A 17,242-nucleotide genomic window follows, 5' to 3' on the forward strand; every position below is an offset into this window, starting at 1 on the left:
TTGAAATTGAATGGTGTTCCCATCACTGAATCCTCCCCTATCATCCATAGACAAGAGATTACATTGGATTAGCCATATCAATGCATTGGCTACAATGGCAGATCAGAGGCTAGGAATCCTGATGGGAGTAACTCGCACCCTGACTCCCCAAAAGCCTGTCCACCATCTACAAGGCACAGTCAGGAGTGGGATGGAATACTTCCCATTTGCCTGGATGGGTGCAGGTCCCAGAGCACTCAGGAAGTTTGACACCATCCAGGACAAAGCAGCTCATTTGGCACCACATCCACAGGACTCACGCCCTCCTCCACTGACATTCAGGTGGTGGCAGTAGCAATCACTCATTGACGAGTATTATTGTCCACCCAGGAAATTTGGTTCTATGTGGACACTTTGAGGGATATGTTTTAACATGGGAATCAGCAGACACATAGTCTTTGACAGAAGGTTGTGGCAAGGAAACCTGAACGACTGGGTATTTCCCTACTGCTGCAGCCTTTAGCCACTGCCGCAGCTGTTTGTATCACACAAGTACCTTCCACCTGGATCTCCATGGAAGATTTGTTTTGGATTGCAATTTGGTGAGAACTCCTGACTGTATCACTCTAGGGATCAACAGAACACTCAGGCAACCCCACCACAGCAAGCTCTCAATGCATCCATAGAAAGTTGACATTCAGTAACAGCAGTGTGTACCCTCTACAAAGTGAACCAAGGGTCCTCAGACAGTGTTTTCCAACCCCAAGACCACCACCATCTGGAAAGGTTTTTCTCAAGTATATTCCCATCCAAGCACTGAGCATCCTGATTTGGGAATATATCGCCATTCCTTCTGTGTTACTGGCTCAAAATCCTGGATTTCCACCCTAACTGCATTGGAGCTCTACATTATGCTGTGTGCCATTCTAATCACTACATTACAGGAAGCAAGTAATTGCTCTGGAGAGAATGCAGAGAAGATTTGTTCCAATGTTGCCGAGGCTGGAGAATTATAGCTACCGGGAGAGATTGGAGAGGTTGGTGTTGTCTTCCTTGGAACAGAGGAAGCTGAGGGGTGACATGATTGAGGTGCATAAAATTGTGAGATATAGAGCAGACAGGAGCAACCTGTTGCCCTTGGTAGGGAGTTCAAAAAAAACAGGAGTCGTAGATTCAAGTTAAGTGGCAGAGTAATTAGAGGGGATGTGAGGAAAATCATTTTACACAGAGAGTGGTAGGTATCTGGAATTCACTGCCTGAGTTGGTGGTGGAGGCAGAGACACTAAACTCCTTTAAGAAGTATCCAGATCTGGACCTTCAGTGCTGTAAGCTGTAGGGCAATGGGCCGTGTGCAGGAAGATGGGATTAGAAAAGGCATCTGCGTGTCTTTGTGTCACCATGGACAAGATAGGCCAAAAAAAAGGTTGTGTTTTGATAGCACTATTTCTGTCCTAGTGTCGGATATGTTGGCATCTTTTTCTCTTTCTCTGTTTCATTCCATTTTTCCAAGAAGACCGGAGGCATCATTTATTAATTTCAAGCACTTACACCTGAGACAGGTGATGTTGAAAATGATATCCCATTATAGGAACTTCCAAAAGTTGATTGGCTGTTCACAGATTGGGAGACTTTTAAAATGAGATAATGAGAGTTCAGAGACAATACGTTCCTGTTATGGTGAACGGCAAGGCTGGAAGGTGTAGAGAATGCTGAATGACTAGAGGCTGTAGTCAAGAGAAAAAAGGCATAAATCAGGTATAGACAGCTGGGATCAAGTGAATCCCAAGAAGAGTACAAAGGCAGTGGGAGTATACTTAAGAGGGAAATCTGGAGGACAAAAAGGGGACATAAGATAGCTTTAGCCAGTAGAGTTAAGGAGATTCCAAAGAGATTCCATAAATGCATTAAGGCAACACTGTAACTAGGGAGAGAATAGGACCCCTAAAATATCAATGTGGCCATCTATGTGTGGAACCACAGGAGATGAGTGAGATACTAAATAAAATTTAATGTCAGCATTTACTGTGGAGAGGGATATGGAAAGTAGGTAACTTATGGAAATAAATAGTGATGTTTTTAAAAGAGTTAATATTGCAGAATAAGAGCCGCTGGAGGTCTTAAAATGCATAAAGTAGATAAATTCCGGGACCTGATGAGGTGTTTCCCGGAACTTTATGGCAAGCTAGGGAAGAGATTGCTGGGACCCTTGATATTTGTGTTATCACCTGCCACGGGTGAGGTGCTGGAAGACTGGAGATTGGCTAATGTGGTGCCATTATTTAAGAAAAGCTATAAGAAAAAGCCAGGGAACTACAGACAATTAAGCCTAACATTGGTGGTGGGTAAGTTGTTGGACAGGATTCTGATGGACAGGATTTACATGCATTTGGAAAGGCAAGGACTTATTAGGGATAGTCAGCATGGCTTTGTACGTGAGAAATTGTGTTTCACTAACTTGATTGAATTTTTTAAAGAGGGGACAAAGAAGATTGATGAAAGCAGAGCAGTAGACATTGTCTATATAGACTTCAGCAAAGAGTTTGACAAGGTTCCGCATGGTAGACTAGTTAGTAAGGTTAGATTACATGGGATCCAGGGGCAGGTAGCCAGTTGGATGCAAAATTGTTTTGAAGGTGGGGAGTTGGGGAGGGTTGTTTACCAGACCAGAGGCGTGTGACCAGCGATGTGCCGCAAAGATCAGTGCTGGGTCAACTGCTTTTCGTCATTTACATAAATGATTCGGATGTGAATATAAGAGGTAAGGTTAGTAAGTTTGACACCAAAATAGATGGTGCAGTGGTCAGTGGTGAAGATTATCTCAGTACAATGGGACCTTGCTTAGATGGGCCAATAGGCTGAGGAATGGCTGAGGAGTTTAATCTAGATAAATGTGAGGTGTCGCATTTTGGAAAGGGAAACCAGGACAGGACTTGTACAGTTAATAGTAGAGCTCTGTGGAGTGTTGACAAACAGAGGCCCGGACTTGCAGGCGCATAGTTCCTTGTAAGTGGAGTCGCGGGTAGACAGGCTGGTGAAGAAGACAATTGGCACACTTGCCTTCATTGGTTGTAATACTGAGTATAGGAGTTGGGATATCATGTTGCAGCTGTACAGGACATTAATGAGGCCACTATTCAAGTACTGTATACAAGTCTACTTGCCCCTCTATAGGAAAGATGTTGTTAAACTTTAGATGGTGCAGTAAAGATTTACAAGGATGTTGCCGGAATTGCAGAGTTTCAGCTATAGGAAGCGGCTGAGTAGCCTTGGGCTTTTTTCCCTGGAGCATCAGAGACTGAAGGATGACCTTACAGAAGTTTATAAAATCATGAGGGACATAGGATAGGGTGAATAGCCAAGGCATTTTTCCTAGGGTGGGGGAGTCCGAAACTGGAGGACATAGGTTTAAGGTGAGAGAGGAAAGATTTAAAAGGGACCTAAGGGGCAACCTTTTCCACATAGAGGGTGGTGTGTGTATGGAACCAGCTGCTAGAAGAAGTGGTGGAGGTGGTTACAATTACAACATTTAAAAGGCATCTGGATATATACATGAATAGGAAGGGTTTAAGGGGATATGGACCAAATGCTGGCAAATGGGACTAGATCAGTTTTGGATACCTGGTTGGTACAGATGAGTTGGACTGAAGGGTCTGTTTTCATGCTCTGTGATTCCATGTTGGGCTAATAGAGTTGATGAGAGATTTTGACATAGTAGACAAAAAAAAAATCCGTCTGACAAATAGGTCAATAACTAGAGATCATATATTCAAATCATTAGCAAAAGATCCAGAGGAGATGAGAAGAATATTTTTCACCAAGAGAGTTTTTGGGATCTGGCTGACCTGAAAAAGCATGGAAACCATTTCATTGAGGAGGAGTTAATCAGCTGTTTGAGAATGAGGAACCAGCAGTGTTACAGACAAAAAAACAGGATTTCTAGCAGATGTGCCAAACAGCCTTCTACACTATTCTCTTTTACTGTTCAGTGAAGCTTGCTGATGGTCAATACTGGAAGGTTGTGCAGCTTTATTTTAGTTTAGGCTTTGCCCACCTGCACAGATTTAGTATCCTGATTTTTTTTTTCCAACCTATTCCTAAGTAGCCTTGGCCTCTTTAAAGAGTGCTTCCTGTCAAGGTAAAGGATGCAACAGGTATTGGTCAATCACAAGGTTGGTCTCTGAGAGTTTCTCTGTTCTCTGATTTTGGTGATGAGTTTATGCATCTTACATAAACACGGTTGTCTAAAACAAAAAAATTAAACACCTCTGTATCAATTTTAAATAAAAGTGGCTGGAGCATTCATCTTAAAGCATTGCTTCTTCCCCCAAGAATAAACGACTGGTTAAAAACATCTGATAACAATGCGCATCTGTCACATGATCAGAATATTAATTTAACCTCTCCAAAATTTTGCGTATGGTTCCTCGTTGGCACCAATTGAAAATGGCAGAGCATTCCTTAACAAGCCTCCTTTGGGAGTCATTGATCAGGTAACAAAGAGGTATTTTGGTTTGTGGTAAAAGTAAACTACAAGCTGTCAACCCTTATCCTGATTTGGAGGTGCTGGTATTGGACTGGGGTGGACAAAGTTAAAAATCACATGACACCAGGTTATAGTCCAATAGGTTTATTTGGAAGCACTAGCTTTCGAAGCACTGCTCCTTCATCAGGTGGTTGTGGAGCAGGACCATAAGTCACAGAGTTTATAGCAAAAGGTTACAGTATCATGTGGCTGAAATATATTAAACAAACTTAGATTAAGATCTTTCATTTTTTAGAACGGTTTTGCTAGTTTTGGTTCATTAATATTTAAATGCCAGAACTCCAAGATAACTTTAGGTTTCTAACAAAATGTGTCATGTCAGCTCAGACAGTGCATTAAAGATGTGAGGTTAAAGTCTGTCTGTGTCCCCATCTTGAGTCAGACTGGTTCGAATTCTAAAGTGGAATTTACAGAATCTTACGTAGTTTGACTGTAAGTTATGCATTTTTTGAGCAAAATAAAATATAATTCTGCAAATACAGATTCACCCCATAAACTTGTATGTGTGTGCATGCAGGAGAGACAGAGTGAGTGAGTGTGAGTGAGGGACTTTTTAATCCATCAGTCTATGTAGATATTTGGTCATGCTAAGTGAAATTATGCTCTTTTATTAGAATGGCAAGTATATTGAACCATACAATGTACAGTATATCATTCTTTCATAAGGTTAGCATTATGTCTTTAAGACCACAATATCGAATTATTGTAAAAATTAACTCAGCTTCAGGTCACTATGTTAGACTGAGTTTGGTCAAGAAACCAAATGAGATAATGAGATTGATCATTTTAAGGTTGAAGCTCAGAAATATTTATCATTTTAAGATTGCTCAGATTCTGTAACGACATGGGGGAAAAAAAAAGTGCTCATATCTATTGCAAAACACTTATAATAACAAGGCTCCCAGTGATACTAGCTGTGAGTGAAAGGTTATGTGATTTGAAAAGACATCTGGGATGGGGATGCGGTATGTTCACAGTTGATGGTGATTGCACATCTTGAATCTGAGCATTTGGAATGAATTTCCTGGGAATTCTGTCCAGAGTCAATGAAGCAAGTGCTTTTTGATTGATTCTTGGAAAGTAAATAATTGTTGTTTTCTTTACCCACTACAGCAAAATAATTACTTTAATTTTACAGCTACGTAATTAAATCCTGGTGAGCTATGATTTCAAATTCTCTGTATGAACAACAAAGACATGTTGTTTTCATCGTCTCATATCTCTCGCTCTCATGTCATTTTGGAAAACAAACTCTAAAACGCTATTACTCCCTAAGGAATTTTTGCTTTGCAATAATGGAGATCCTCCACACAATAAATGCTCACAAAAAACAGTCAAAAATACTTGCTTCATCAATGTGGCAGGTTTCTCTGAAAATTTATTTCAAATTCTCGGAGCTGTCCAGCCACCATCTCCCACTATGACCATTCCACATTCACACTCTTTGCAATTGCATGACCTTTTGAATAATGTCATGACTACTTTGTCAATAATATCATTTAAAAAGCATGCCAGCAGACACAATCCTTACTTCTGCTATCATGTGTTCTTACAGAATCAAAGCAAATGTAATTGCTGAATAATATTCTGGGAAATGCAAAAATAGCTGTAGTTGTTACATCTCTAGCTAATCGACCATAAGACATAGGAGCAGAAATTAGGCCATTCAGCCCATTGAGTCTGCTCCACTGTCAATCATGGCTAATAAGTTTCTCAACCCCATTCTCCCACTTCCTCCCCGTAACACTTGATCCCATTGATACTCAAGAACCTATCTATCTCAGCGTAAATAAACTCCACGGCCTTCTAGGTAATGAATTCCATAGATTCACCACCTTCTGGCTGAAGAAGTTTCTCCTTATCTCCGTTCTAAAAGGTCTTCCCTTTACTCTAAGGCTCTACCCTTGGGTCCTAGTCTGACCTAACAATGGAAACAACTTCCCAACATCTACTCTGTCCAGGCCGTTCAGTATTCTGTATGTTTCAATTAGATCCCAACCACCCGTCCTTCTAAGCTCCATCGAGTATAAAGCCAGAGTTCTCAAACTCTCCTCATATATTAAGCTTTTCATTCCTGGGACCATTCTCGTGAACCTCCTCTGAACACAGTGCAGAGCCAGTACATCCTTCCTGAGATGTGGAGCCCAAAACTGCACACAGTACTCCAAACGTGGTCTGACCAGAACTTATAGAGCCTCTGAAGTACATCCCTGCTTTAACATTCAAGTCCTCTCAAAATAAATGCTATCATTGCAATTGCCTTCCTAACTATTGACTCAACCTGCAAGTTTACCTTGAGAGAATCCTGGACTAGAATTCCCATCTCTTTGCACTTCAGACTTATGAATTTTCTCCCCATTTAGAAAATAATCCATGCCTCTATTCTTCCCACCAAAGTGCATGAGCTCACACTTTCCCATACTATACTCCATCTGCCACTTAGAGTCATAGAGATGTACAGCATGGAAACAGACCCTTCAGTCCAACCTGTCCACGCCGACCAGATATCCCAACCCAATCTAGTCCCACCTGCCAGCACCCGGCCCATATCCCTCCAAACCCTTCCTATTCATATACCCATCCAAATGCCTCTTAAATGTTGCAATTGTACCAGCCTCCACCACTTCCTCTGGCAGCTCATTCCATACACGTACCACCCTCTGTGAAAACGTTGCCCCTTAGGTCTCTTTTATATCCTTCCCCTCTCACCCTAAACCTATGCCCTCTAGTTCTGGACACCCCGACCCCAGGGAAAAGTTTTTGTCTATTTATCCTATCCATGCCCATCATAATTTTGTAAACCTCCTATAAGGTCACCCCTCAGCCTCCGATGCTCCAGGGAAAACAGCCCCAGCCTGTTCAGCCTCTCCCTGTAGCTCAAATCAACCAACCCTGGCAACATCCTTGTAAATCTTTTCTGAACCCTTTCAAGTTTCACAACAGAGTATATGAATAAGAAGGGTTTGGAGGGATATGGGCCGGGTGCTGGCAGATGGGACTAGATTGGGTTGGGATATCTGGTCGGCATGGACAGATTGGACCGAAGGATCTGTTTCCATGCTGTACATCTCTATGACTCTATCTTTCTGATAGGAAGGTGACTAGAATTGCACGCAATATTCCAACAGTGGCCTAACCAATATCCTGGACAGCCGCAACATGACCTCCCAAATCCTGTACTCAATACTCTGACCAATAAAGGAAAGCATACCAAATGCCATCTTCACTATTCTATCTACCTGCGACTCCACTTTCAAGGAGCTATGAACCTGCACTCAAAGGTCTCTTTGTTCAGCAACACTCCCTAGGACCTTACCATTAAGTGTATAAGTCTTGCTAAGATTTGCTTTCCCAAAATGCAGCACCTCGCATTTATCTGAATTAAACTCCATCTGCCACTTCTCAGCCCATTGGCCCATCTGGTCCAGATCCTGTTGTAATCTGAGGTAACCCTCTTCGCTGACCACTACACCTCCAATTTTGGTGTCATCTGCAAACTTACTAACTGTACCTCTTATGCTCGCATCCAAATCATTTATGTAAATGACAAAAAGTAGAGGACCCAGCACCGATCCTTGTGGCACTCCACTGGTCACAGGCCTCCAGTCAGAAAAACAACCCTCCACCACCACCCTCTGTCTTCTACCTTTGAGCCAGTTCTGTATCCAAATGGCTAGTTTTCCATGAGATCTAACCTTGCTAATCAGACTCCCATGGGGAACCTTGTCGAACGCCTTACTGAAGTCCATATAGATCACATCTACTGCTCTGCCTTCATCAATCTTCTTTGTTAGTTCTTCAAAAAACTCAATCAAGTTTGTGAGACATGATTTCCCATGCACAAAGCCATGTTGACTATCCTGAATCAGTCCTTGCCTTTCCAAATAATGTGTCCTGTCCCTCAGGATTCCCTCCAACAACTTGTCCACCACTGAGGTCAGGCTCACTGGTCTGTAGTTCCCTGGCTTGTCTTTACCACCCTTCTTAAACAGTGGCACCACGTTTGCCAACCTCCAGTCTGATTCTGTGTTGTGAACTTTGCCCAAACCGGTTCCTCCAAGATTAGTTGTGAAATTCGCTGTTTGTTATCTTTGCCCATTCCCCTAACCTGTCCAAATCCTTCTGCAGGATCCCCACCTCCTCAATGCTATCAGTCCCTTTACCTATCTTTATATTGTCTGCAAATTTAGCCAGAATACCCTCAGTTCCTTCATCTAGATTATTAATGTCTAAGATGAAAATTTGTGGTTCTATAATTAGTTCAAAATCATGCTTCATGAAGTTAGTCATGGCTGACATCACCTCTAGCCTACCCAATTGCCTTGATCCTTTGCAATTCATCTACTGGCGCAATAGGTCCACAGCAGATGTCTTCTCCCTAGCACAACACTTATCCCTGGGACATTTAAATAATGAGGATACCTATGTCTGGCTCCTACTTATTGAATACAGTCCGCCTTTAGCATCATAGTTCCAAACAAACTCATCTCTGAACTCCAAGACCCCAAGTCACGGCTCCTCCTCTGTTACTGGATCCTCAACTTCCTGACCCAGAGACCACAATTAGTAAGAATAGGTGACAACACTTCCTCTACCATAATCCTCAACACAGGTGCCCCACAAGGTTGGGTACTCAGGCCTCCACTAGACTCCTATACACACATGACAGTGTGGCCAAATTTCACCCCAACTGCATTTACAAGTTTGCGGATGACACCACCTTTGTAGGCCAGATCTCCAAAAACGAGACTGAATACAGGAAAGGGATTGAATGCTTAGTGGCATGTTGTAATGACAGCAATTTCTCCCTCGGCATCAGCAAAATGAAGGAGCTGGTCATTGACTTTAGAAAGCAGAGTGTTGGGCACGCTTCTGTCTGCATCATTGGTGCTGAGGCAACGATGGTAGAGTGTGTCAGGTTCCTGTGAGTGATTATCACCAACAATTTGACCTGGTCCACCTATGTCAACGAGATGGTCAAGAAAGTACAATGATGTCTTTGCTTCCTTAGAAGGCTAAGGAAAATTGGCATGTCCACAAGGACTCTTACCATTTTTTATAGATGCTCCATAGAAAGCACCCTATCTGGATGCATCATAGCGTGGTTTGGCAATTGCTCTTCCCAAGACCGCAAGAAACTACAGAGTCATAAACACAGTCCAGTCCATCCACCCAACCCAGCCTTCCATCCATTGACTCCATCTATATTTCCCACTGCCTCAGGAAAGCAACTAACATTTAAAGACCCCTCCCACTTCAATTATACTCTCTTCCACCCTCTTCGATTTGGTAGAAGATATAAAAGTTTGTATACACGTATGAATAGATTCAAGAACAGCTTTCCTGCTGTTATCAGACTCTTAAACAGACCTTGCAAATGTTAATTCTTATCTCTTTCTGTCTCACACACTCTCTCTCTCTCTCTCTCTCTCTGCACCTTCTCTGTGGCTGTAACACTGTATTCTGCTCTCTGTTCTGCTACCCTAGTGCACTATAGGTGGTATGATCTGCCTGGATAGCACACAAAACAATGCTTTTCATTGTACCTCAGTACATGTGACAACAATAAATCAATCAATCAATTACTGAGGACTATCAACTCCAACTGAGGCTTCCATGTCAAATGATTTGGAGATGCCAGTGATGGACTGGGGTGTACAAAGTTAAAAATCATACAACACCAGGTTATAGTCCAACAAGTTTAATTGGAAGCACTAGCTTTCGGAGCGCTGCTCCTTCATTAGATGGTTGTGGCTTTCACAATTGTAAGACACAGAATTTGCTATAAAGTCTGTGCCTTACAGTTGTGTACTCCACAACCACCTGATGAAGGAGCTGCGATCCGAAAGCTAGTGTGCTTCCAATTAAATCAGTTGGACTATAAACTGGTGTTGTGTGATTTTTATCCATGTCAAATGTTCATGCAATTGTACAGTCACCAAAATCCTATAGTACAAGTAATTGTCTTAATTTTGGGATACGTTAATATTACATTTTCTTTAAGCTTGGCGGAAAGGACCTGTAAGTGGATAGGACAGCTTATGCTGTGTCAGAAACCTGATGTTCTGAAGAAAGAAGAAAGAAACTTGCATTTAAATAGCACCTTTTCCAACCTCAGGATGTTCCACATATTCTACAGCCAATAAAGTACTTCTTAAAGAAGAATCACAATTGTAATGTAGGAAATATCAGTCAATTTATGCACAGTAAAACCCCACAAATAATAAGGTGATAATGAACTCATGAAATGATTTGTTTTAGTGATGTTGGTTGAGGGATAAATATTAGGTAAGACATTGTAGAAATCTCTGGTGTTCTTCCTCAAACTGATACCATGGAATCTTCCATGTCCACCTGAAAAGATATATTGGGCTGCAGTTTAACATCTCATCCAAAAGGCAACAATACCTCTGACTACTTCAGTTCTCCATCTGAAATGTCAGCCTTGTTTTTGAGCTCAAATCTCAATTCTCATAATCTTCTTCTCTCTACATTTCTCCTTTGTCCTTTTTAAAGGATGTTGGTAAGACAGACTAAATAATCCTGAGCATGCTAAGAATTACACTAACAACCAATTCAAGATTGTCAGTCAGGCTTGCAGAGTGGCATGCTTGTGCACAGAGGAAATTACATCTATTAATACACAGGGCCCTGTTCTTTGCAGATAGAAAGAACATGTACACACATTGTGCCTGTTTCACCTTTACAAAACAGGAGATGGCCACTCTCCCAAATCATTCTTCAGGCAATGCCTTGACTAATCAAAACAAATTTGCCCAGTTTCAGTTGAAACATACGGCAGTAAACTGCCAATTGTCATTCAGCTGGTGCATTCTCCATGGCAATGCTCTACCAATCACAATTCATTTGCCAATAAATCAGCATTTCTTTTCATATAGCATAAAATGGATTTCCCCTTTCTATAGGTAATCTTGCCAATGTCTTAATGAATGTAAGACAAAAAGCTTCAATAAATTCAGCCATACTCAAGTTCTGTACTACCAAACTTCATGAATTGTAAAGGTTTGGAAGGATATGGGCCAAACGCAGGCAAATGGGACTAGTTTAGTTTGGGAACATGCTCAGCATAGACTAGTTGGACCAAAGGGTCCGTTTCCATGCTGTGTGACTCTATAAATGTCAATGGAATTCAGTGCTTTGTTAAGCAGTAGAGCTGAGCTTTCTGTGACTCTTTTAATATTTAGCCTGTGATAAATTGTTTAATGGAAGGTGATGTTGTCAGACCTGGTACACTAGATTCTTTGATGATTGTCACCTTATGAAATTGTGGGAAATTGAGTTCAAAATGGTATTATTCATCAGTCTGAGGGCATCATTTTCAGTACAGAATAACCTGCACCTGTAACCCTCTCCCTTTACACTCTGTGCACTGATCGCAGATGTGGACTAGGCAAGAGAGAGTGCCGTGACCTGGTTTTCATGCATTTTCATTTGTTCCTGCAGTTCCTTTGAACGAGTTCTTATCATCTTACTTAAAGGAAAACTTAGATGAGGCTGGGATTTAAATAGTATTTGGTCATGTGAACAGCAAGATCTGTTCCAATGAATTAGCACATTTATAAAGTGAAGGAAAACAACAGCTGCTCACTTCACTTACTGTGCCTGACTCTTTCAGCGTGGCTTTGTTAAGTAAATGTGTCCCTTCATGTGTAGTTTGTGGGAGCAGTTCAGGCTCACCTTTAGCTATTCTGTCACAATTTATTGACAATGCACATGGTCTAAACTCACTTCCCTCATGTAAGACTTTACACTCATTCTACCTTACATTTCTTCTATGTTATTTTCTTTATATTCATATTTTGTTCTACAAAACATACATTCTTCAATTTTAGAACCAGTTATTTTAATACTCGGAGGTGCTTTTACACACCACCAAATTCTTCCACCATTAAATCATCCAACTGGTTTATACAGGAGCTGCAGAGAAGCCCTATGAAATGGAAGAAGCTGTGTCTTACAATGAGCTTGTTTACAATTTGGTGAGTTACTGGAGAATGCACAAGTATTGGGTGTCGGCTAAGGATGTACAAAACTTAATTATGATATCCTTATCCTTTTTATTTCTACATCTCACTTCAACTCTAATATCCTACTGAGGCTCTTTGATCTCTTTTAATGAACAAAGGCCATGTGTTTTGGACACTGGAGAGCTTCTGTCACCTGTAGAAAGTTAAAAATCACACAACACCTGGTTATAGTCCAACTGGTTTATTTGGCTTCCAAATAAACCTGTTGGACTATAACCAGGTGTTGTGTGATTTTTAACTTTGTCCACCCCAGTCCAACACTGGCACCTCCAAGTCATAGTCACCTGTAGAGGCAAGACTGTGCCTTCCAGATAAAATCAGAGGAAGGAAATTGCGGTAAAATTCAGTAATTGTGTGTACTGTTCAGAGTCCTGTTGTGGTTACAGTGTCAAACCTGTCCGTTACCAGCAAATCTCTTGTGAAGCTTCAGTAGATAATTCTAAAACTGTTGGAGAGAAAGGTTACTCTCCAACGGGTGGTCAGGAGGCAGAGTGAATCTGCTTGTTTTTCTGATAGAGAGAAAATACACAAGCGGAACATACCATACCATGTTACCTTTACAGTCTCAGAACTTACTGCATGGTAGACTGGTTAACAGAGTTAGATCACATGGAATACAAGGAGAGCTAACCATATGGATACAAAATTGGCTCAATCCAATGGACTCCCTGGTCATCAGGGCGTCCTTCCTGCGTTTATCTAGTCCTGTTAGAAAATTATAATTTCATTCTCAAAATGTCAGTGAATGTAGTCCTACTCAATCCAATCTCTCTTCATATATCAGTCCTGTCATCCCAGGAATCTGTCCAGTAAAGCTTCATTGCAGTCCTTCCATTGCCAGAACATTCTTCCTCGGACAAGGAGATCAAAACTGCACACAATACTCCAGGCCCTGTATAATTGCATCATGACACCCCTGCTCCTGTATTTGAATACTCTCACTATGAAGCAAACATCCAATTTACCTTCTTCAATACCTGCTGTACCTGCATGCTTACTTTCAGTGACTGATGTACAAGGACACATTGGTGTCGAGACAGCTCCCCCTCTTCCAATCTATCAACATTCAGATATTTGACTTGATTTGATTTTGCATAACCTCACATTTACCTGCCATGAAATTGCCACTCCCTCAACTTGCTCGTGAATGGGCTTTTTACCAACAGAGGAGAGGGTGGGGGAGGAAGCTGCAGCTGGAGCAACTTTGAGTTAATTCTCATAAACACAGAAATCCCAGTGGGAAGTTCATTGTGCTTGTGGATCTGGTTCTATGGTGTCAGATGATCCCAATGGTAATTACAGTTTTTTGAATATTACTTGTAAAATAATAAATATGATGCTGTCAAGTGCACACCTAAAAGATTATGTGCCAGTGTGGTAGTTGGACAGTGTTAGTCATTCATTAAGCATTTTACAATTCATGGGTACAATAATTTGGAATTATTTGGAATTTCCCAAGAGCTGATTTTTGATTCCTCTTCTGTCTGGTCTAAATGAGATGTGACTGTTTTGTGCTTTGCTTACTCTCAGGTAAAGACTCACCTTCAGGCCCAGTCAGCAGCTATCATCGCTGTGGGACACCAACATAACCATCAGGTACACACTGCTTTGGAAAAAAAGGCTTGTATTTAGACAGCAAAATTAATCAAATTTCTTTACATCCATGAATGTGTCGAGAGTGTAGTGCTGGAAAGACACAGCTGATCAGGCAGCATCCGAGGAGCAGGAGAGTCGACGGTTCGGGCATAAGCCCTTCATGCCTAAAACGTCAATTCTCCTGCTCCTCGGATGCTGCTTGACCTGCTGTGTCTTTCCAACACCACACTCTCGATTCTGATCTCCAACATCTGCACTCAAATTTGTAAACTCATGTACTGTACTTGATGCCTAGTATTAGATATTTCTAATACTGCATCTTGTACCCCTGCTTCTACACTATCATGTGCTTTAATTTTAAAGGAGGAAGATTAAATGCCTGGAATGCATTTGGATCCAAACCTGGGAAATAAGAGAATCTAAAATGATTGGAATAATGCCAACAGAACAGAATTGGGCACAGCCTGGCAGTACCTGGGTCTCTGGTGAAAGTTCATTATGTTAGGACGGTAATTGGTGCTAAAAGATCCTAATATGCTGACTCTGTGCTCCTGCTGTTACTAATGGCTTGTTGTGTTGGAGCCAGTCAGTGTTTCCCTGTGGTAAAGGTCATTAATGACGTTGCAATTCCGATGCAGTCAGTTATTAACTACGGTTGAAGTTCCCATTGTTTCTGTAACTGTGAACATTTTACTGATTGGAGGAAGGGGTTGAGGGTCAACTCCAGGAGAGCTGAATTTACGTTCCCCATCCTAATGTTAAATCCTAAAAGATTACTGCGGCTTTGCAGCTTGTTTTCCTTACAGATTGTCCATTGACCCAGGGAGCTGACCAGGGAATTGATCACAGCTTTACATCACTCTAAAATTAGTCCTGGTTTGCTGCAAGTGAATGTTAATAGATTAAAGTAGACCTTACAATTAAATTGCACATCACGACAAACCAGTCATGGCTCAGGTCAACAATTAATGCTTTCAAAAACCATCTCCCTGGTGTCCGCCTGCCTGCCTCACCCCAACAGCATTGATTTCCAGTTCTGTTTTGCTTTCAAATCTCAGCCCTATGTTTCTCCTTGACTTAAGAATGTGTCCCATAACCTTCATAACTGTAATCCTGGTTGACTACTCTCTGACTGGACCTCTGCTCTTCCTGCTGTCTCTCTTCTCCTCTGACTAATCATTGCTTCCACCCCACCCCCCCCCCCCTCCCCCCACCAGGTTCTCTGACTGGATCACTGCATTTCCCACTGTCTGTTCCTCCGACTGGATCAATGCATCTCCCCTGCCACATTTCCTACAGATCTGCCTCTAGGATCACAGTCCTCCACACACACACAGACCCTCTGCTCCTCTATCAGAGACTGATCTCTCAGTCAGTGTATCTCAGCTCTTTGGAAGACTCTTTTTGAGACACTTTGTCTTGCAACTTATACACCCCTTACACGAGCACCACCAACACCAACCTCCTCCCCCCCCCCCCCCCCCCCCCCCCCCCCCCCCCCCCATTTCTATGATCTCTTCCACCATCTTCTGGTCACCTTCCTCTTCAATTGTTACTCACTCTGCATAACATTCTCCAACATGACCAGGCTGGGTAATTCCAGGCATATATTTTGTTCCGTGAAGCTCTCCTTGTCAGATGAGCATGACCTCATTGTGTCTTCAATCCCAGGGAGTCACAACTGCCTTCTTGACAATCTACAGACAACAAGGGATTCTGGGCCTGTGGCGAGGGGTCAGTGCTGCTGTGCCAAGGGTGATGGTTGGATCTGCAGCACAGCTCGCTACGTTTGACTCTGCCAAGCAGTTAGTCAAGGATCAGCAGGTGAGTGCATATCAAGTTGGGATTGTTACATATCACGGAGAAGGACAATGATTGATAGCTGCAGTCTTGAATACAATCTGCCTTCAGGACCAGGATTGGTGATTCAGAGTCATAGAGATATACAGCACAGAAACAGACCCTTCAGTCCAACTCGTCCATGCCAACTAGATATTCTAAATTAATGCTGGTCAATGGGACTAGGTTTCGCCCATATCCCTCTAAACCCTTTCAATTCATATATCCATCCAGATGCCTTTTAAATGTTGTAATTGTATCAGCCTCCACCACTTCCTAGCAAGTTGACAGGGTCACAGCGCAACAACTCATCAGACCTCAAGAGGGTCCCTGAAGTGACAGACCTCCTTGGCGTTGTTGGAGATAGAAAATTCAGTGATCCAAAGGATTTTTTTTTTGTTCAGATCTTCATGCTCCGGGCGCTGTTCGTAATGGTTTAATAACTTTATCTGAGGTTTGTTGCCTGTTTTTGGTTGAGGTGGTGGCAGAGGCTGTCCTATCCTGCCCCATTTCAAAAGGTGCCCATGTGGCCATCAGCTTCCCCACTCCAGTCAATCTGCTCTTGGTAAATTACTAGTAAATTAGCCTTTGCCTATGAATCCTCAGGGAGAAAGTGAGCACTGCAGATGCTGGGATCAGAGTCAAAAAGTGTGGTGCTGGAAAAGCACAGCAGGTCAGGCAGCATCCGAGGAGCAGGAGAGTTGAAGTTTCGGATATAAGCCCTTATTGCCCGAAATGTCGATTCTCCTGCTCCTCGGATGCTGCCTGACCTGCTGTGCTTTTCCAGCACCATGCTTTCTGAGCCTGACTCCTCTGGCCTGATTCCAAACTGGCCGTCAGTAAAATGCCCTATTTGCTGAACGTGGTTGGCAAGTCAAGCTCCCAAGGTTCACCAAAATGTTACACACACCCTCACATTTTCCACCTTCTGAGACCAGTACAATCTGCCCAATGATCCTATGAGATTAAGAATAAATTTAATGGACTGCATCAGATTAATTGGCATTCATGTTCAGCCCTGATCTGAATTTCTAACCATCCATTCTCCAAAAGACAGTCTACTTCCACTGCCATCTGTGTCTATCCAACACACCTTAGGAAGACTATATTGGCTTTGGAAGGAATGCAGTGTAAATTTACTATCTAGACTCCAAGGCCTAAATAATGGGGAAAGATAATTTAAACCAGGATCATATTTCTTGGAATTTGGGATGGATGAGTAGTAATTTATTGAAGT

At 42.2% G+C, this 17,242-nt stretch overlaps 1 protein-coding gene across 2 annotated transcripts in view; it reads left to right on the plus strand.

Annotated features, from left to right (window-relative positions):
• LOC122540268 (solute carrier family 25 member 35-like) overlaps positions 1-17,242 on the plus strand; it is a 28,643-nt gene that overhangs the window by 3,070 nt on the left and 8,331 nt on the right. For both annotated transcript variants that reach the window (XM_087980490.1, XM_043675730.2), the window contains exons 2-3: positions 14,101-14,166; positions 15,838-15,990. In XM_087980490.1, coding sequence (XP_087836616.1) covers positions 14,101-14,166; positions 15,838-15,990 — 219 coding nt within the window. The remainder of the gene's footprint in view (positions 1-14,100; positions 14,167-15,837; positions 15,991-17,242) is intronic.

Source organism: Chiloscyllium plagiosum, unplaced genomic scaffold (genome assembly GCF_037043375.1).
Source record: "Chiloscyllium plagiosum isolate Xiang-an unplaced genomic scaffold, Cpla_swu_hap1 HiC_scaffold_37, whole genome shotgun sequence".
Lineage (NCBI taxonomy): Eukaryota > Metazoa > Chordata > Chondrichthyes > Orectolobiformes > Hemiscylliidae > Chiloscyllium > Chiloscyllium plagiosum.